The following is an 18,788-nucleotide window of genomic DNA, read 5'->3' on the forward strand; positions in this document are numbered from 1 at the left end:
TCACTGAGTGAAGGTCATCATGTGCGGGTGCTGTTGATAGGATAGCATCGGGGATGGTGCAGCGCCGGTGGCGCTAGCCGCGGTCGATTGCAAGATGCAGAGCTGCCCATTTACCATCACATAGCTTGGGTACGACTGCGGTGCGGCGGCAGCAACAGACGGGGTGTAGGACACCTGCGGCGCTGGTGCGACCCCGCTGCCCATTAAGCCCCCTACAGCAACGAGTTGGCCCAGTGCATTCACGACACATGTCCCGACCGACTGGGATGTTGCTGCGGTGCCTTGAATGTTGCCAGCACCCGCCACGCCCCACACGGCTTGCTGCTGCGGAGGAGACGGGGGCAGAGGGGGCGCCCCATGACCGTACATTCCCTGGGGAGGCATGGTGTGCAGCTGCTGTTGCGGCGCCGGCGACATCTCACTCTGACCCTGACTGACAGGCATGAAGGTGTACATCACGGGGGCGCCTCCCGCCGCCATCGCCGCCGCCATCGCCGCCGCCTCCGCGGGGTATGTGGCATACATTGAATTGAGGTGGCCATGGCCAATGCTGCCTGCAAACGGCATTGGGGCAGCTTGCACTGCAGATTGCGTACTTGCATCGTACGCGGGAGGCTGTGGCAACGAGACCCCAGAGGCGATAGACGCGAGGTACGCCTGTTGAACGTCTGGACTCGCCGCCGAAAGGGTGAGGGGCAGCAACTCGCCTTTCTGCGGCAGCTTCGAGGACTGGGATGGCTGGGAAAAGATATTCTGCCTGTGTACCGGAGGCACGCTTGGCGGCAGCATTGGCGATGTGTCGCCATTCTTCCCGCGCGCGCCAATGTTGCGGACACCACTGTTCGGATCTCTCGCAGCCCCGGCCCCGCCGACGCCGCCGCGGTCAACCTTGCCCTGCACCGCGTTACCGCTACTGCAGCCGCCGTTTTTGCGGTTCGATTGCCGGTTTGGGTTGGCAAACTTAGGCACGGTGCCGTAGTAGAAGTCCTCGTGGCCACGACGGAAGTGCCACACGTAGAAGGAGCCGTCGTGGACGCAGGACCTGCTGGCATCGTCGTAGACCCACCCCGGGTCCTGTTCTGTCGCCTCACGCGCCAGCTTGCACTCATCACGCACGAGGGAGAGAAGGACGCTCTCGATGAAGATGTTGTCGACGCGCCAGCTGCCCTTCTTCGCCTCAAAGGGGGCGGCATCGCCGTCGAGGCCAGTCGCTCCGCTGGAGGGGGTGGCCTCCGCGGACGCGCTGTCTTCATCGGAGGCTCCCTTCGCAGCATCGAGAGCAAGACCCGCTGAGTCACAGCGCAACGGTGCCCCAGATGACGAAGACAACAACGGCGAGGTGTTGTCCGAGCAGAACTTCAGCGCTTCGAGGTGTGATGTACCATAGAAGATATCTTCATCCTCGCTGACATCGTGTGCCGCGGTAACACCGAGACTTGGGCTGGCGCCAGTGCTGCGGGTGCTCGGAGGGACGTAGAAGGAGAGGATGTCGCCCCGACGCACGTGAAGAGTCTCCACCACCGCCGATGTCGTGCCGTCGGCCGCCTCGGCGTCCTCGCTCAGGCCCAGCTGGTGCGACAGCGAAGGCGTGTGCGTCGGCCCATTGCGGGCTTCCACCGAAGCGCGATCCACCACCGTCACGGTGCTGTCCACACAGACCACGTACACCTCGTTGGCCGCGTGACTCCAGTTCGAGATGCTTGTCACAGCGCGAGTGACGTACCCCTTCACCACGTAGGTGATCTTCGGAGCAGTGTTGCCCCCGCTCTTCAACGCACCCTCCAACGCTGCCGCCTTCACGGCCAGGGATTCGTGGTCGTTGAAGACATCGGTGTAGACGCTGCCAACGTGAGTCTCAGCGCGGTTCATCAGAGCTTTCCCCGTCAGCCCAGCACGTTCCTTTCCAGCGCAGCCCGTCACGATAGGCTGCTGATGCGACAGTTGCTTCAGGACTCGCTGCTCTGACTTTGCTTTCAGGAAGGAGATGTAGTAGCAGGCGACGGCGGGCATCATCTTGGCCACATACTCGCGACTCACCGCGCCGTGGAGGCAGTACTCGTCAATGTAAAATTTGGAGCTTTTCGGCGCCTCCAGAATGTTTGCCATGCGATCCCGCATCTCTCGCAGAAAGCACAGAAATGGAATGTTGGTCTTAAAGCACGTGAAGCTGGCCGGCAGTGCAGGCACGTTCGGGAGACCGATGGTTCTGCAGCACTGATGGTAGTAGATGTAGGCCGCGAGCAGGACTACACGGGACATGTTGTGGTCTCCCGCCGACTTCATAATCAACGTTCGGATCTTCAGCACATCGTCGCGTCGAAAAGGAATGAGCGGGTCGTCTGGCTTGCTCACCAACGTGCAGGTATCGCCGATGATGCCGATCACTTTCGCGAACGCAGACGCGCCGCCGCGGCTCGGCGACGGAAGTTGCACGCTGCCCTCTGGCACGTAGTTCGTGCCCTCGTAGAGAAACACAACAGCGCACAGCACGGGGCGGATGCGGTAGAGGTCGCCGGCCTCGTAGACCTCGCGGACGGCGGCATTGGTCAGAAACATACCCTGTGCTGTGTGCCGAAGCAGGAGGCGGTGCATGTCCTCACGCGAGTTCTCGATGGGTGGGATGCGACTGAGGTCGCCGCTTTTGCCGTCAAAGTTGGGCCGCATGTAGTAACGCACCGATGGGTCAGTGTAGGCTTCGTACAGTTGCCTGAACAGCGGGCAGTCGGGAGTAGGAAAGTACTGCTCCACAATGGGGATCAGCGCCACCTGCCGCACGCCGCTTTGTGGGACGCGGAAAGGGGCATCAGGCACGATCTCCGCACTCGGCGCGGTACCCATTTTGTTTGCTTTTCTGCCCTCTCGGCTGTTCCTGCTTTGCAAGCACGCGAGGATGTACAAGGGCCAAGAAAGGCTGTGGACTTCCACGAGAACGCAGGGAAGACAGAGAGAGCGAGAGAACCAAGAGACGAACAAGCTATCAGCGCAGAGCGAAAAAAGAGAAAAGGAAAGAAAACGAGATAAACCTGTTTGACGCACAGAGTGGCGCGGACAGGGATCCAAAAAACGATCGCACACGCACACGCACGCAAGAAAATAATGACCAAGAAAAAAGGGGGCAAATCAAACGGACAAGAAAAAAAAATAAAGAGTCCGAGCAGAAGAGGGATGCGGAGGGAGCAGAGTGGGGCGGGACAACCTAAAAAGAGCGACAAGAAGGGGGAGCGTCGTGTGAGTCGAAATGATTGACGTTTAAAAGATATGGAGCAGTAGGATAACAATCCAACAGCGAACAAGCACGGCGACGAGCAGGGAGACCTTTTCGCTTTCGATGACGCGATCTCTCCGAGTCAACGTCGCCTTCGATGGAGGGATTGCAGAGCGTGTCGACTCTGCCTTTCCCTTTCTAAGTTTCTCTCTCTCTCTTTGAATGCAACCCGTCTTTTTGTTGTTGTTGCTTTCGGTTGTAGCTGCGAATCGGAATAGCGCCAGACAACGCAGGCACCGAAAGCACGAGAGGTGTCAGTAACACGGGGGGCGTGGACGTGGGCGTGTGCGGGGGGGGGGGGTCTGTGCCAGAGCGTATGCGCAAATATCTGGAGTAGGGAAGAGAGATGAAAAGAGTGCACGAACAAGAAGACTATGAAGTGATGGAGCAGCAGATAAAAAGGAGGCACGGGGTGAGAAGAGGAATTGAAGTGTTGCTTCTTTCTATTTTTTTGTATCGTCTTGCTGCCGTTTTCAGCACGAAGAGAGAAGTGCAGAGAGGTTGGTGAAGCTGTGCGAAACAAAAAAAAAAAAAAAAACATGTAACTGGAGAAGAGTTGGGGGAGGACGACAACGGGGAGGGGCCACGAAGAAGGCACAAACTGGAGACCACAAGAAAAAAGAAAACGTAAAAAAAAAGTTAAAAAATAGAACTGAGGGAAGGCTGAGGCTGAAACACTAGCGTTTCAAAGTGCGTAGAAACGGAGAAAGAGATCGCCCGAGCCGCCTGTATTCGTATCTGTCGCCGTCGTTTGCTGCGTTCTCTTCCCCCCGTCTGCAGCGATCTCAAATGAAAAGGGTTCGCACTGCGAGATGCGCACAACGGCAGAGCAGGAAAGGAAGAAAAAGGAAAGAAACGGCGGAGAGAGGTTAGGGGAGCGCCGCAGAGCTGTGTATGCTTCTACGTGCTGGCGAAGCAACGAGACCCTCCTCGCACCTTCGTACTCTTGTCGATTAGTGTATTTCTCTTCCGTGCTTGGACTTTTTTTCTTGCCACTGGCGGTATAGCTTTTATATTCGCTCCTGCTTTGAGAACTTGGGATGAGAGATGGCGTGAGGGAGGCTGACTCAATTCGTGTGTGTGTGTGTGTCCTGTTTAAACTTTCTGTAAAAGGTCGCCCTCCCAGTCGCAAAATGCTTTTTTTTTGCTGTTGTTGTTGGCGTTAGTGGGGTTCGGACCCGTGCGCCTCTCTGTGTTTCTTCTGGTGGGTGGAGAAGGAGGGACACACACTTTTTTTGTTTTGCCTTCTTTTTTTATCTGGCGTTTCTCAAACTCTTTGCGCTGCAGCGTACCTTTCCTTTTAAAGTAGGAACAACAACGGAGGAAAGGAAACCGGAAACGCGAGAGAGTGAGTGAGATCGAGAAGAAGCCCTGTCGCTACCAAAGAGCCCGTCCGTACAACACGAAAAAAAAAAGATAAACAGGAAGCAAGAGAGAGAGGGCGCGAAGGCGATGAGCCTTTACTAAACGTGAGCGAATACGTATGTATATGTGCGTTGTGCAGGTTATGAAAGAAAAAAAAAACGAATCCAAACGCGAAAAAAAAAAAAGAATGTACGGAGAGAAAGCAAAAGGTGGCTCCTTTCATAGGGACGCCTTTCGAGGAACAGAAAAATCTTCTGCGAGGGAAAGGGAGCGAGAGTGCGAAAAAGGCGAAAAGGGCAGCTTCGGCAGCGTCCGCTCTGTGCGCACTGAATACGATACTCCAACCCTGTGAAGACGACTAAGGGAGAAGAATAGCGATGAAATATCTGGGGTAACGAAAAGCAGACGAAACCAGAGGCACCGGCGTCAAGCTGGAGTGCGCACTCTTCGCTTTTCGGTCCTGTCTTCCACGTCGAAGAAAAATAGATCCCTTATTTTCACGTGTAAGGCTTTCTTTTTATCCTATGCACCAGTTGTTCGCGACGCTGTTCAAGCAATATTTTTTTTTCTTTTTCTTTCTTTGGGTTGTTGTAGATTTGCCCGCTTTTCTTTTTCGTGGCGTGTCGATCCAAAACGCATGCAAGCGAAGCCACAAAAACAACAACACAGATAGAGAGAGAGAGATAATCAAAAAAGGGCTCCCGCAGGCGTGGTAAACAAGGAACCTTTACAGAGAAGCAAAACGCGAATCACAAAAACAGAGCACACACAAAACATAATATAATATAATATATATATATATACAAGGAGGAGGAGGGGGGGGCAATGTGGCAAGACGCGGTCAGAGAATCAGAGCCGCACGCGCACGCAGACGCAAAGTGTCCGTCAGGGAAGGAGGAAGCGGGGGGAAGACGAGCACGTAAGGAAAATATTGGAGAACAGGTACAGATGATATTTGCGGGGGTGGGTGGGTGGGGGGGGGGACAACAAATAAAAAGAGAGCGGTCAATGGAAGAGCGCAAAAGGGGGAGGAGGGGAATCAAGGGGAGGGAAAGTCAAAAACAAAAACGCAGCCAGAGCACACAAAGCCCAACAACACGGGGGAAACGAGAAAAGAGACGAAAAGAACGAGAGACAAAGACGTCGCACAACTGTCGCTGACTGATAGACGCGGGCTTCCAAAACGGCTAATAAGACAAAATGGAAAAAAAAATAGAGGGGCACAGAGAGAGAAAAGGAGAGGAGGGATATCGGCAAATTCGAGAAGGGGAAAAGAGAGAGGGGGGAGGCTCTGCTCTGATCGAGGAGAGCGACGGTCGGTGTGTGTGTGTGTGTTCTCTTTTCTTTTTTTTTCGTAGAGGCAGAAAAGATGACAGGTGCCACTCTTTGAGGAATGTCAGCGTGGCGTGATCCAATGCTACGTTGATGTGTGCGTGTGCATGCGTGTGTGATGGAGATAAGGGGAAAGAGGCGAGAGGGACAGCAGGGCGATGCGCAGGAAAGAAGCGGGAGAGGGGTCGCCACTCTCATGTTCATTTATGTCGGCTCCGGAGACATCAACAGATTACAGAGCAGCTCGCCCTGATGTGCGTGAGGCAATCACACGACCGGTATCGCTGCTCCGAAGTGGCCCTGTAGCGCAGCCCGGCGGCGCAGTCGGCCACCGACTTCGCACTTCCTTAAGGTACGCGCACACATACATAGACTTTGTTGCCAGGGCTGGGCCACTGGCCACATACCGTGCCTTCCCCCTCCAGCCTCGTCGATCTCTCGTTTCTGCTCTCTCGGTTTTTTTTCCTCTGATGTGCTTGCTTCTTTTTTTTTCCTTCCCTTCTGACAAGTAGCTCTCTCGATCCGTTTAACACAGTACTACGAGATAAGCAAAGAAAAAGGGAGAGACGAGTGGGACGAGAAGACAGCTGATCGAGCAATGAGCCTCCATACGGCGAATCTGAATGAGGGCACGACAGCAAGCGAGAGAGAGAAAAGTAATTGAGCATCCAACCGAAAAGACTCAGGTCGCAGCTACATACATGTACGAGCACACACGGGTGAAAGAAAAGGGCATACCAAAAGACGGAAGGAGGCTAGGTAAGGTGAGGGTGGCATCCGTTCCTTTTCATTTTCTTTGCTTGTTGACGCTTCTTTCATTGCATGTCTAATAAAGAGAGAAAGGAGTGAAGGAGGGGGTTGGAAGAGGCCCTCGTGTGCAGCGTGTGGGCAGCTAAAAGGGGAGAAGACGAGGAGGCTGAAGACACAGAGAGAGAAAAATAGAGAGAGTCACGCAGATGCAGGCACGGGGCGCATGTCGACAGAGAGAGAGCGTCATGTATCCTTTTGGTGGGGGGAGGTGGAGGAGAAGCTGTGGAAAGCAGCGGGAAAAAAAAAACAGAAGAAGAAATGTCTGAATGCAGACACAAAAAGAGGGAGGTCAAAGCAGAAACGACAGGAGCACACACCTCAGGATCGACAGCAGCACCAGCCAAACAAGGGGAAGACACACACACATAGAAAAAAAAAGGGAGATCTCTCAGCAGTAAAAGGAGGTAAATGTAGCCGACACTCTGAGAGAAAAGAAGGGATCCAATGTCGTCATCGCTTTTTTTTCGAAAGAGGGTATTCGTGGGGCGGATATGAGATCTCTCACCTGCAGCTACACATTGCCCCTGCCTTCTACCCTGCTAGCGGTTCCATACATCTGCCTGCGCAGATGTGCATACGTGTGTTCATGCGCTTGCTTCTATTGATTTTTTTGCCGTTGTGGCACATATATATATATATAAACGACATGTATGCATGAATGGAAGGCGAATCGCGAGCGCGAAAAAAAAAAGCGAAAAAGGGAAGCGACGATATGTTTCGGCATGGCACGAAAACGTCCACACAGAGACACCGGCACAGCATCGAGCCATCCATCACCGACATGGTCTCTACATTTTTTGTCTGCGTGTGCCTGTGTGTCTGTGCCTTGCGTGGGCCTTCCAACTCACCAGTGTGCGGACACAGCAGCAGTACTCCAGAGAGGCGAGATAAGGAGTGAGAGAGAGAAAGAGATACATGGGCGTTGAGTGAAAAAAAAAACACACAAAAAAAAAGTAATCGCTGGTGCGACTCACAGAGCCGAAAGCACTGAGACAGAGAGGGGTTAGACTTGATCGCGTGACAGCAGGCGCACCGACACGCGCACAAACGCATTCGGAAACTCGCTGCGCTGCCTGAGCTGTACACGCACCGCTCCTGCAGAGACAAGACGGCAGCAAAGCAAGCGAAAGAAGGAGAGGAGCATAACCGAACAGACAAAAAAGGGTTAGCGCAGAGTCGGACGAAGTACGGGAACACGAACCAGAGCATCCGAAAGAAAACGAGGTCAACGTGGGAGAGCGCTTTATTGCAGTCCAAGAGGAAGGAAAACGGGGAAAAGACAACGAAGATAGTGGGGTCTATGGTATGCGCCATCATCAGCGCCAGCCGCAGTGGGAGACAACCACAACAAAAAAAATCGTACAGAGGAAAGACGGGTAAAAAGGGGGAGAAAAAGAGACCAAGCACACACACACACACAGCGGCACGGATAAGAGCAAGCCTCCCTTGGTAGGGAAGAGACAGACAGACAGAAAGCAAACGAGAAGGGGGTGAGAAGTTCGCACACGCAACAGTGATCAGCGCTGCAGAGGTGCACAAGCAAAGAGACGCAAAAGACGTCGACACGAAGCACACATACACACAAGGGCAAAAGGCAACAAAAAAAAAGAGGCAAGCCTACGCAGAAAAGGTCAACAAGGAGCACGGTGAAGCGGAAAAAAAAAAGAGCAGAGAAGCGCACGCAGGTCAAAGAGTGGATTCCTGTCTGGAAGGAGAGAAGACGAGACGAAGTCGCCCACGCCCGTTACAAATACAGAAAAGGCACACACACACACACACACACATGCCGATAACAAAAAGAGGCGGTGTGAAAGGAGATCGAGTGCTTCTCTCCCTGCTTTACCTTTTTGCCTGTTTGTGCCTCTTCGGACTCCTTTTTCTTTGCTTGCGTGTACGTTGAAAGGGGAAAGATGCGACTCAGTAAGACGAGCAGCGTGGACGGACGGAAAGGGGCATCGATGCAGCGCAGCGCACGAAACACGTACACGCGAGGCAAAGCGTTACGGCACCTTCGCGCCGGCAGACGCGCAAGCGAAAGAGAGGAGGTGACGGATGCGCGCATGCGCTCTCCTCTGAAGCGCGCGGAGACAACACAGCAGGTTTGGCGTCGTGTGTGTGTGTGTGTGTGTGTGTGTCCTTATAGCATCAAGTACCATCTCTGTTCTCCCCTTCCGCCCTTGTGTACGTATGCACGCCTGCCGCCTTCGCCAGCCAGCAAAGACGGGTGTGTTTGGGTGACGGGAAAAAGATGGGGAGAAAAAGAAAGGCACGTACATGTACAATCCTGGTGCATGCGCAAAAGAAAAGAAAGCGAGAGAGCGGGGCGGGGGCGGGAAGACAAGCAAACGTGGTGCGAGGAGCGAGCAGGACAAAGGAGAACACGTACACGCCTATGCTTAAAGTGGCTGAAGGGAGTAGTGTACGTATGTGCACACGTATGTGCGTGCGTCTCTCTCTTCGATGCTGCGGATCCTTGAGTGCGTCGTTTGAGGCGAAGAAGAGAGAAGGGGATCGGACCCTTTCTATTCCGGTGTACGGCCTCTGTGCCTAACTCCCTCTGCACCCTACCGCGCCCACATCCATTCTTCCATGAACAAACATTTCTGCCGCACCCACTCACCGAGACGTAGACAGGCGTGGTGGGGCACCTCCTCACATCTTCGCTGTCTTCGCAGAAGTGAAACAAAAGGTGAGAGAGCAAGCAACACCGACGTGCACCCCACCGCTTTTCTCACCAACGAAGCAGAAAAGGCACAAGCATCGGAGAGGCTAGCGCTTTTCCAGTGCTACTTCTGCTGTCGATGATGTTGCTGCTGCTGAGCATGGCTTGCTCTTCATCTTCTGCGCCCCATGATACTGCTGACGCGCCTGTGACCGCTTGATCGGCAATTTAGCGGCAGCAGCTGCCGCAGCTGGTGCCGTCTCCGCTAAGGCAATGATAGGCGCGCCACCTCCAACTGCGCCTCCTTCTTCTTTGTCTCGGCAAACACTCGGCAACCGCAAGACGCCGGGGGTGCCTGGGGTGCCTGTGGTGCTATCAGCCTGCGTCGGCGTGTTCCAAGGGCCCGGCGTGCCCTCGCCTTGGCTCAGCGCCTCGTGGGTAACTTCGAAGCTGTTAGATAGAAGACCTTCACCCCCGCATCTGGGCCCGCTGCAGAACGCCAGGTGGGGTGTGACGTTGCCAACGCTGCTGCTGCACCCCAGCGCACTCTCCGGCACCGAGCCGGAAGCATAAGTCGCCGTAGCTGATGCACTCAAGGGATGCAAGGCCCCCGTCGAAGCGCACGTCGATGTGGCAGGCGTCAGAAAGTACCCATTCCAGCGCGCCTCACTCACATTGCCACCGCACTGCGGTGAGTCCTCACCACCAATAGGAATGGCGGTTGTGTTGGTAGGAGAGACTCCAGGGGTGTTGGCGGATGTGCTAGCGGTACTGCACAGTGGAGGAGGGGCAGCAGGCCGCGCACATGCGGTGCTCTGCGTGCAGTCAAATTCGAGCGGGGACTTGGGACTACTGACGCTCTCGCTGTCGCCCACATTTGCCTTCCAGGTATTCAGAGAGCCGCGTGGGGAGTCGCTTGTGTTTGAGGATGCAATCGTCACGGTCACGGTAGCGGAGCCGCGATGGAAAGACGGGAGCGCCGCTCCTGTGAGCGACGGTGGCTGTAGCATATCAGATGAATGCAGCATGACTGACGGCGTGCATGGTGTCGCTGCTGCAGCGCTGCTCACGGTGAAGGCAGACGACTGCGAGACAGAAATGCGGTGGGAGGAGGAGGTTGCACGTGTGCGTGTCGCCGGCGTGATGCGCGCCGACAACGTACAGCCGCACGCATCGCTGCTCAGTGCTGCGCAGGTGCCCGTCGCTGCAGTGGACCGCATGTCGCGCGGCGCACCAATGCTGCGCTCGTTGCTCGAAAAGGTCAAGCTGCCAAGACTCCCAGCGCGCATGGTGCGAGGGGTTGTGCGCGGCCATTGCAGGAAGCGTCTGCCTGCACGTGGAGAGAGAGTGGGGGTGTCACGGCGCCTTTGGTGCTTCAGCTGCTGAGAGGAGGCACTGGACCGAGGCAAATGAAATGCCCCGCCAGCCGTGGGGACCACTGGGGTGGAGTAGAGACGCGGCAGGCTCCTTCCGGCCGCGCTGCCTGACTCCAGCTTCGCGGAGCACATCGACTGCAGGTGATGGATCTTGACGCCCCACAAGTCAGCACGCCCGTTGCAATCGGAAAAGGTGTAGGTGATCGTGTTTGCCGCAGCCGCGCTGAAGTTGCTGCTCGAGTGCATCGGGCTCGTCTCTGCCGTCGTCGTCGGCGGCAGCGTTGACCCTGGAACAGGTATCGAGGGGGACCTGAGAACGTCGCTGAAGGGGACAGTGACGGTGAAGCGCTCGGTGCGCAGGACACTGACGCACAGCTCCGTCGACCATGGAATCTCGAATTGCACCATGTGCAGGTCAAGGTTCACCAGCAGCAGCCGAGGCGCATCGGTGAGCGCCATCACCAGCGCGATCTGCGTACTGCGAGAGTTGGTGCCGCCGCTCTTGGTGCTCAAATGCTCCTTGGAGCTACTCCCCTCCACGGTCGGCAGCAGCTTCACCGGGGAGCAGTACACCACCGCCTCCGTCGGCTCCAGGTACTCGGCCAGCTCTGCTGTGTAGTTGGTGTTAGTGGTCGTCATGTTCGTCGTCTGCAGCACCTTGTCCCAACTTATGTCCGCAAAGAAGGGGTGTGCCTTGAGGGCGTCGAAGCCGCCGCGCTCCGCCGACCCGAGGCGCTCCTCGGGCACCGGCTGAAGGAGCTGCCTGACCAAGTCCTTTGCAGCTTCCGCGATACCAGCAGCAGACCCGGTGCCTCTTTCCCGTGCGTCCCTCCCCTTCGCAGTTAACGAATCCGCCATCGTGGACGTCAGCGTGTCAGGAAAAATCAACGCCTCGGGCTTGAACTGCTGCACAGCAGTGCCGACTTCGACCAGCGAGCCGGAGAAGAGCCGCTCGCCCACCAGGAGCTCGTACAGCACGCAACCCAAGGCCCACAAGTCGCTGTACGGGCTCGCCTTACAGCGCGCGAACACCTCTGGCGAGATGTAGGACGGTGTCCCGCCAAAGTTGTTCGCCTCATTGTCGCCGTAGAAACACGCATCGCCAAAGTCGGCCAGCTTCACGTGAAAGTCCCAGGTGAGCAGTAGGTTTTCAGGCTTGAGGTCGCGGTGCACGATGATGCTGTCCTGCTGCGCGACGGACCTGCCGTTGTCATCCTGCTGCCGTGGGAGAGTGGCGGTGTGAGCAGGCACAGGGGGTTCATGTCCGAAAGCTGTGGAAGAGGTGCGCAAAGGCGACTCCGACGACTCAGACATCGACTCTCGCGGAACCAGCCTCACGGCTGAGACGCTACTACACGCATCCGCCCCAACGTTGTCAGTGGCATCGGTCGCGCCGGTATGCTGTGACGGCAGAGGAGGAGTGGTTGGAGCACTCAGCGACAGTCGCTTCGACACTGTTGCCGCTGAGGCGCTTTCGGTGGCCTGACGCAGGAGGTGTGCGGATGTGGAGCCGGGCAAGCCGCGCGGTTCCGCGGCACTCGCCTCGCCTGCAGACCCTCTCATCCCCAGCGTCCGGGATGTGCAGTGTCTGTGGTCCTGCAGCAGGCTGTCATCTGTGCTGTCGGGGGGCGGCGTCACCCAATAAGAGTGCTGAGACCCGTCGCGAAGGTACTCGAGGGCAAGTACAACGTCTGCCGTGAATTGCGGCGCCATCTCGCGTGTGGCCCTCACCCCAAACCGCTGCTGGTACTGCGCCAAGTTGCCCTTCTCTGCGAGGTCCATGACAAGGTAGAAGTGCTTGGCATCTTCGGCAACGCCGAACATGTTCACCAGACACGGATGGCGGAGCCGACTTGCCATGCGCAGCTCATTGTGGAACGCGTTCAGCTTCATGGCATTGCGGGTGAGATCCACCTTCTCGATCACCTTGGTGGCGACTGAGCGGAACGGCACCGCACCGCTGGAAAGTGCATCGGAGACCATCGACGGTTTCATGTCATGGTGAACGGCCGGGGTACGCGGAAAATCAAAGGATGATTGCAGCGTGTTGTTGGTGCCGCCCGAGACAAGTGCGCCACCAAGGTTGCCGGGCCTCGTTATGGATGTTGCGGACATCGCCGACGCGGCGGCGGAAGCACCGATGGGAGCCGTACCGCTCGGAGTCCATGAGTTGGAGGTGCTGCTGGGGGTCACGTGCCCTCCAAGGATCGCATCCCCACCGACACCGCCTCCCACGTGTGTGCGGGGGCCGAAAAAGCCGGCGTTTGTGCTCTTTGCCATCGCGGTGGAGGCTGGAGCTGAGGTGCCTGTGCTAAGGTGCGTAAAGCGCTGCGCCATCCGCTCCGCCTCCCCCGCTGCTGCCGCCAACACGACATCGGTGGAAGTGGTCGTTGCCGCCTCACCATCGGACCGCATTTCACTCTGCGCCTCCGACCCTGCACAGCTGATGTCATGTCCCTTTAGTCTGAGGCGAAGCCCTGCTCCCGGTGTTTTCTCCGTCCCCTCCGGCGTCTGATCCATTGCGTGCTGGTGCTCTTCTTGGGCCTCCCGTATCGCCCCCTCAATTGCCTGCTGCGCCGTCAGCGTCAGCGTCTCATCCCCTGCGTCGCTGCACGTGAGCTCGTGCTCAGCGTAGCTGATGCTCACCAGAAAGGAGGATCTGCTCATCTCCAGACTCTCTTGCATTCTTTGTCGCCGCGACTCGGGGCCTCGGCGCTCCGGTGTCGCACTCGTCTTCTCCGCAGGCTCATACTCCCCCCCTTCCTCCCTATCCTCAAGTGCACGGGGCAGTGCGCTTGGCAGACAGCCATAACCCTCCGCCTGCGCCTTGTCGTTTGCGTCGGCTCCCACCACTGCTGCTTCCCGCACCGTGTGATCAGCGGCGTCGACGTGGTCAACAAACTTGGAAGAGACAAGATCGGCGGTTCGCGACAGAAAACGGTGCAGATATGCATCCACAGTGGCTGGTGGCACCACCATCTCGCAGCAGGGAGTTTGCTTTCCCTCTACAGCAGCGGCCGATGAGGTGCCCATGGAGACCTCGTGGATGGTTGGGGAAGTAAAAGAAGGGTACGTGCGCAGCCCCGATCCCTCACTCTCATTCCCACGCCCGCACGCGACGCGACGCCATACGCGCATGCTGCTGCTGCGGTAGGCGCGACCTCCCCCCACCGGCGAGTGGGGCAACGCAAAAGCGCCCCTGCCAGTTCTGGAGGTCATGGAGTGCTGCGCCCACGGCTCCGTCTCTCCGTCGACGGCCTCCCCTTCGCCCCTGGATGGACGCACAGACTCGATAACGCTAGCGAGGCAGTCGCGCCCCTCCTCGCATATGCCTGTGCACACTGTGCTCTCGCCTGCGTCGTCCACTGCTGTGGCGGCGCCGCAGACGCGACCGCTGAGGTGACCTGAGGAGACAGGCAACGACGTCCGCGGGCTCACACGCAAGTCAGGGTTGTGACCCAAGCGTAGCCCCAGCACCGCTGGCAGTCGAAGGTCGTTCTGTGTCTGGCAATTGAAGTCCATTGTGGTCGCCGCCGTGGTTTTGCAGTGCAGGGGCCTCTCCACGGAAGAAGACTGTGAGGCGCTGTGCTGGCCCTCGGACGAAGCAGTGCTCACTGCATCGAACGCCGGTGTCTCATGTGAACCCGACGTCGGCGATAGCACGGTGGCCTGCGCCGTAGTCATGTTCGGCGTCGCATCGTTGTTTAAGCTCAGCGCATGTCCCCAAGGCAGGTCTTTCACGGACTCCACAGCGCTGCTCCACCGCACCATGTCATCCACACCGTTGTAGAACGACGCGGTCTGCCCGTTATACGGCTGCTGATGCAGTGGCAGGGCCGACGCGGTGACGCTATCGCTGCTGAACATCGACACTGTGCGAAAGTGGATGTTGCCACTCGTTTTGGCAGCCAGCGCCATAGCCCCGGGTCTACCCGTCTGCTCAGCCCCAAAGTAGCCACCGTTGCTGGCGCCAGCCACGTTCTCATGGTTTCCGACAGCAGCGGCGATGGATGAGAAGCTATGAATTGAGACGCGGCCGTTGGCTGGCGAGAAGCACGGCGTGCTGGGGATCGACGTGCTCGCGGCACTTTCCGACGTCGGTGTGAACATGCGCGGTGCCTCGACACCTGGCGGGTAGAGCTCTGCCTGCTGCACGATGCCATACGCACCAGACCCGAGTCGCCGCTTGCTATCATGCGAGATGCACAGCCGATCGCGCGTGAGGTAGAGCTCATCGGGCAGAGTAGGAAAGAGCTCCTTCAGCGTTGGTACGCCGTTGCGCAACGTTGAGGTGCAGCGGTTAGAGTGACGTGCCGATCGCGCAGAGGGGCCCGAACGAGCAGAAGTCAAGGAGCAGGCGTTGGGAGTACTGCGTGGGCCATACCCCAGAGCAGGGATGCTGGCGAGGCTACGTTCCGAATCGCTAACGGGGATAGAATAGGCAACGGGGAGGCGAATCGACGGCACACTTGGAGCAAAACCGCTCTTAGTGTTCACGTTTTGCTTCTCCGCTTGGGGTGCTGTGATTGGTGGAATGGTGCACTGCGTTGTGGTGAAGGTGCTGAGCGGTGGCACGTAAGCTCCCTCCTCACTGGCCAATGCACGCAGCAGAAGGTGATCAGGTTTTTCGTGGGTGAGCGCGAGTGCGTCAGAGATGATACAAGCAGCCCCGCCACACGTGCCAGTAGGTGACGAGCTACGATTGCCTTCACTGCGGGAGGACTCTGCCTGCAGCTTCGTCAGCGCCATGGAGTTTCTGGAGCTAGAGCTAAGCGGGTACGATGGCAGCGCACGTGGCGTAACCAAGGAGGACGCGTGAAAGCATGAGATAGAGGACGAGATCGCCGCGTGACTGCTATGCAGTGCAGCCTCCGTCTCGAGGCTCTCGCTGTTGCCGTCATAGTGGATATGCGGACTATAATACAGTAGTGAGCTGGTGCGCGAGTGCAGCGCGCGGCCAGTGTTGCTATCGGTGTGAACTGTGAGTGATGACACGGTTGCCATCGTAATCTTCGAGGAATCCCCTGAAGTCGTGGGAGCAGCAGCAGTGTCGGTGGTGGCATCTCGAGGAGACGCTCTTCGAGTGGCGTTTAGTGACAAGGGTGCAACAGCAGCGGGCTCGCTTGAGCATAGCGGCTCCAGCGGTGACTGTGAAGCGAGGAAGGGGACGAGATCCGTGAATTCAGGCGACGCAGGCCTCCATGCGCAGGCTGCCTGCGTGGTCCCCAGCTGCGCATCAGAGCTGCACATGCGCCGTGCATGCAAGAGAGAGAGCTCCTCCTCTTCACTAATGACCGTCTCACGCACTGGTGGCGTGAAAAGGACCTGCTCACACGGTTGCGTGCCGTGGTAGCACCGTCGACGGCGTTCAAGTTCGTTGGGACTCTTGCTGCTACTGATATGGGGCTCCCTATGTAGCGAGGGTTTCGCAGTCGTCAAATCTTCAAAAGCGTCGATGAAGACAGGTGCACTGACAGGTATGGAGTGGTCGGCAGCGCTACCGCGAGAAGACACCGTTGCAGATGCTTCGGGGAGGCTTGCCGGGGACGACAGTGCCTTGCATAAGGCACCGCTCCGCAACATTCCTATGAAACGTGGTTCAGCTACGAGGGTGGGAAAGCCACGAAAGAAAAGTACAACCGAAAAAAAAAGAAAAGAGATCTCAGTAAGCGTTCGACCGCGCCCCTGCCCTCTGCGCCCTATCGCCGTCGTCGTTCCGATCCCCAGCGCGGATGCGATGACTCTATAAGGAGAGCGTGTGTGGCACAAGATTGGTGTCTGTGTTGGTAACGCCCTCCCGCCACCATTCACAAACTCTCTCTCTCCTCCGCTTGCCTTTACGCAGGAAGAGAGGCTCCGTCCGCGTGGTGGTGGGGTGTTACAGTTCGAGTACGTGTGCGCAGGATCACCCAAGAGTATGCACCAAGACACAGAGGCGGGCAGAAAGGCGGACGAGCTTCCACACGGGGGGAGAGAGAGAGACTTTCAGGTCCGGCTAACGCGGTCTTTTGCCGCACTGCGGGAGGCAAAAAAAAATGTCATGAGCATATAGAAGAGAAGTGAGTGAGGGGTGTTGTCCAGGAGCTCTGAGAAGCAGTGAGCCATGGATAGACGCAGAGCAAACAGCTTGCGTGGGACGAAGAAGCATTCCTCGCCATCTAATGAGAAAGATGAGCGCTGAACACGACCAGCCTGTTGACCTCCACACAAGATTCCAGAGCTAAAACTGCTGTCCTTCACCCCCCCCCCTCCGACGCCAGCGGAGTCTCTGAGGAGCAGATGAGGACAGGAGGTAGGCGAACCAAAATGCCCACATGATCACCCAGTGCGCAATGGAAACTGCACAGACATGGGTGATGGTCAAGAAGCCACAACCCTCCTCCCCCATAGGGCATGAATCCCAAATGCATGCTCACACTTGCAGGAGGCATTGTCACTGCGAGTCGCCCTTGCGGATTCTATTCATTTTTTCCTCATTACTCAAACTCCGCTGTACAGCGGACACGAGCGCATGCGACCGCTGTAGCGAAGATATGTTCAAGAGAAAATAAATCAAGACAGACATGCTCTTCTCGCAAGGTGGGGATAGAAGAGTGAAGCTTTCCCGTTGATAGCATCCCCCCCCTATTGTTTTCCTGTTTCGCTCCCTCCCATTTTCCAGCTTTGCCTTCCCACAGCTGCAGAGGGGGGGGAGAAGTCGGCGAGGCGCAAAGAGGAGGCCGTGTCCCCGCACTGACATCACTTGGCCTGACTCGGTCGCTGAAGCGGATTTTTTTTTGTTTGCTTCACCTTCTGTCTTGCGCTGCCCGCGCACCCTTTTTCGTCACCATCGCCAGCTTCAAGAGAGGATCCGCCTCTTCCAAGACGTCCAGGTACCCATCACATAAAATAAGACAGCAAGACTCAGAAAAAAAAAACGACACAAAAGAACAACGCGTCTCTTCCTTCTGTTGCCCTTCTCCCTCACGCGCGACTCACAGACATGAAGTGGAGAGCAAAGAAGACGGGACAAGGAAGCCCGAAAAAATCGCTCTTCTCGCGTCATCGCCTTTTTGCTTTTCATTCGGGCGGTGGTGGTGGTGGCGGAGGGAGCTCGAGCGTTCTGCGGCCCGCGGACTCCTCTTTGTTTTCTGCAGAAATGCGCAAAAAAGGGGGAAAGCAAAGAAAAAAAAAATAAAAAAGGGCACAGTGAAGCTAACACAGTCACCACACCAAATGAAAGAAAACCGGGAGAGAAAAGCGGCGCCTTCTGCTGAGCGCTCGGGCACGTCAGCGGCAGCGGATTCCTCTCTCTCGCTCTTTGGGGGAGCACAACAGAGAAGGAGAAAGGAGGGAAAGAGGCGCCAGAAGACTTACCAGGAGGAGCACAAGAAAGCGAAAAGAGCAGCTGTCATGGGTGGCGAAAACGTCTTGAAAAAAAAAAAGAGCAAGACGGCAGAAAGGGACGAAAAGACGAGAGCGTGCAGTTCCTCCGACTCTTCCGCTTGACCCATACCTGTCATCCATCCTTGAGCACATGCGAGCACCTGCTGCCCTCGCCAGCGTGTGAGAAAAAAAGAGAAGGCAAAGGGGGGGGGGACTGGCTTCTGTGCTGTGCCCCTACGGAATCGCTGTTTGCCCTTTCGATGCCTTCTCCCAAAGCGCAGGGCCCACCCTTCCCTGCCCACCATATTCTCTTGCCCGCCGGCTGACGTGATGGGGGTTGGCCGGGTGGCGCTGACTGGAGATCACACACGAGGTGGTAAAACTAGCTGCCATCCTCCCCGGCAGGAGAGAGCCGCCAAGCACACGCGCACACGCCCGTACATCGTTGCCGGCAGCCGCCCGGGAGAAACAGCTGAGGTGCCCCCTACAGGAGGGCACAGCGCTTTCGCAATGGGAAGGCGAGGATTCAAAACCCATCAAACTCCGTGGCTTAAGTGTGGGAGATGAGCTGGACACAAGACATATGCCTGCACCTATAATAATAGCTGATCAG

General features: G+C 56.9%; 2 protein-coding genes across 2 annotated transcripts; both read right to left on the bottom strand.

The window, feature by feature from the left end:
- LINJ_31_1550 (conserved hypothetical protein) lies at positions 1 to 2,838 on the bottom strand (the record flags this gene model as incomplete). The annotated part of the gene is made up of 1 exon (XM_001467412.1): positions 1 to 2,838. One exon carries the CDS (start codon positions 2,836 to 2,838, stop codon positions 1 to 3), a length of 2,838 nt encoding a protein of 945 aa, XP_001467449.1.
- Positions 2,839 to 9,541: 6,703 nt separating this feature from the next.
- Positions 9,542 to 16,393, bottom strand: LINJ_31_1560 (putative protein kinase; the record flags this gene model as incomplete). Its single annotated transcript, XM_001467413.1, has 1 exon — positions 9,542 to 16,393. One exon carries the CDS (start codon positions 16,391 to 16,393, stop codon positions 9,542 to 9,544), a length of 6,852 nt encoding a protein of 2,283 aa, XP_001467450.1.
- Between the last annotated feature and the right edge of the window lie 2,395 nt (positions 16,394 to 18,788).

Source organism: Leishmania infantum, chromosome 31, assembly GCF_000002875.2.
Source record: "Leishmania infantum JPCM5 genome chromosome 31".
Lineage (NCBI taxonomy): Eukaryota > Euglenozoa > Kinetoplastea > Trypanosomatida > Trypanosomatidae > Leishmania > Leishmania infantum.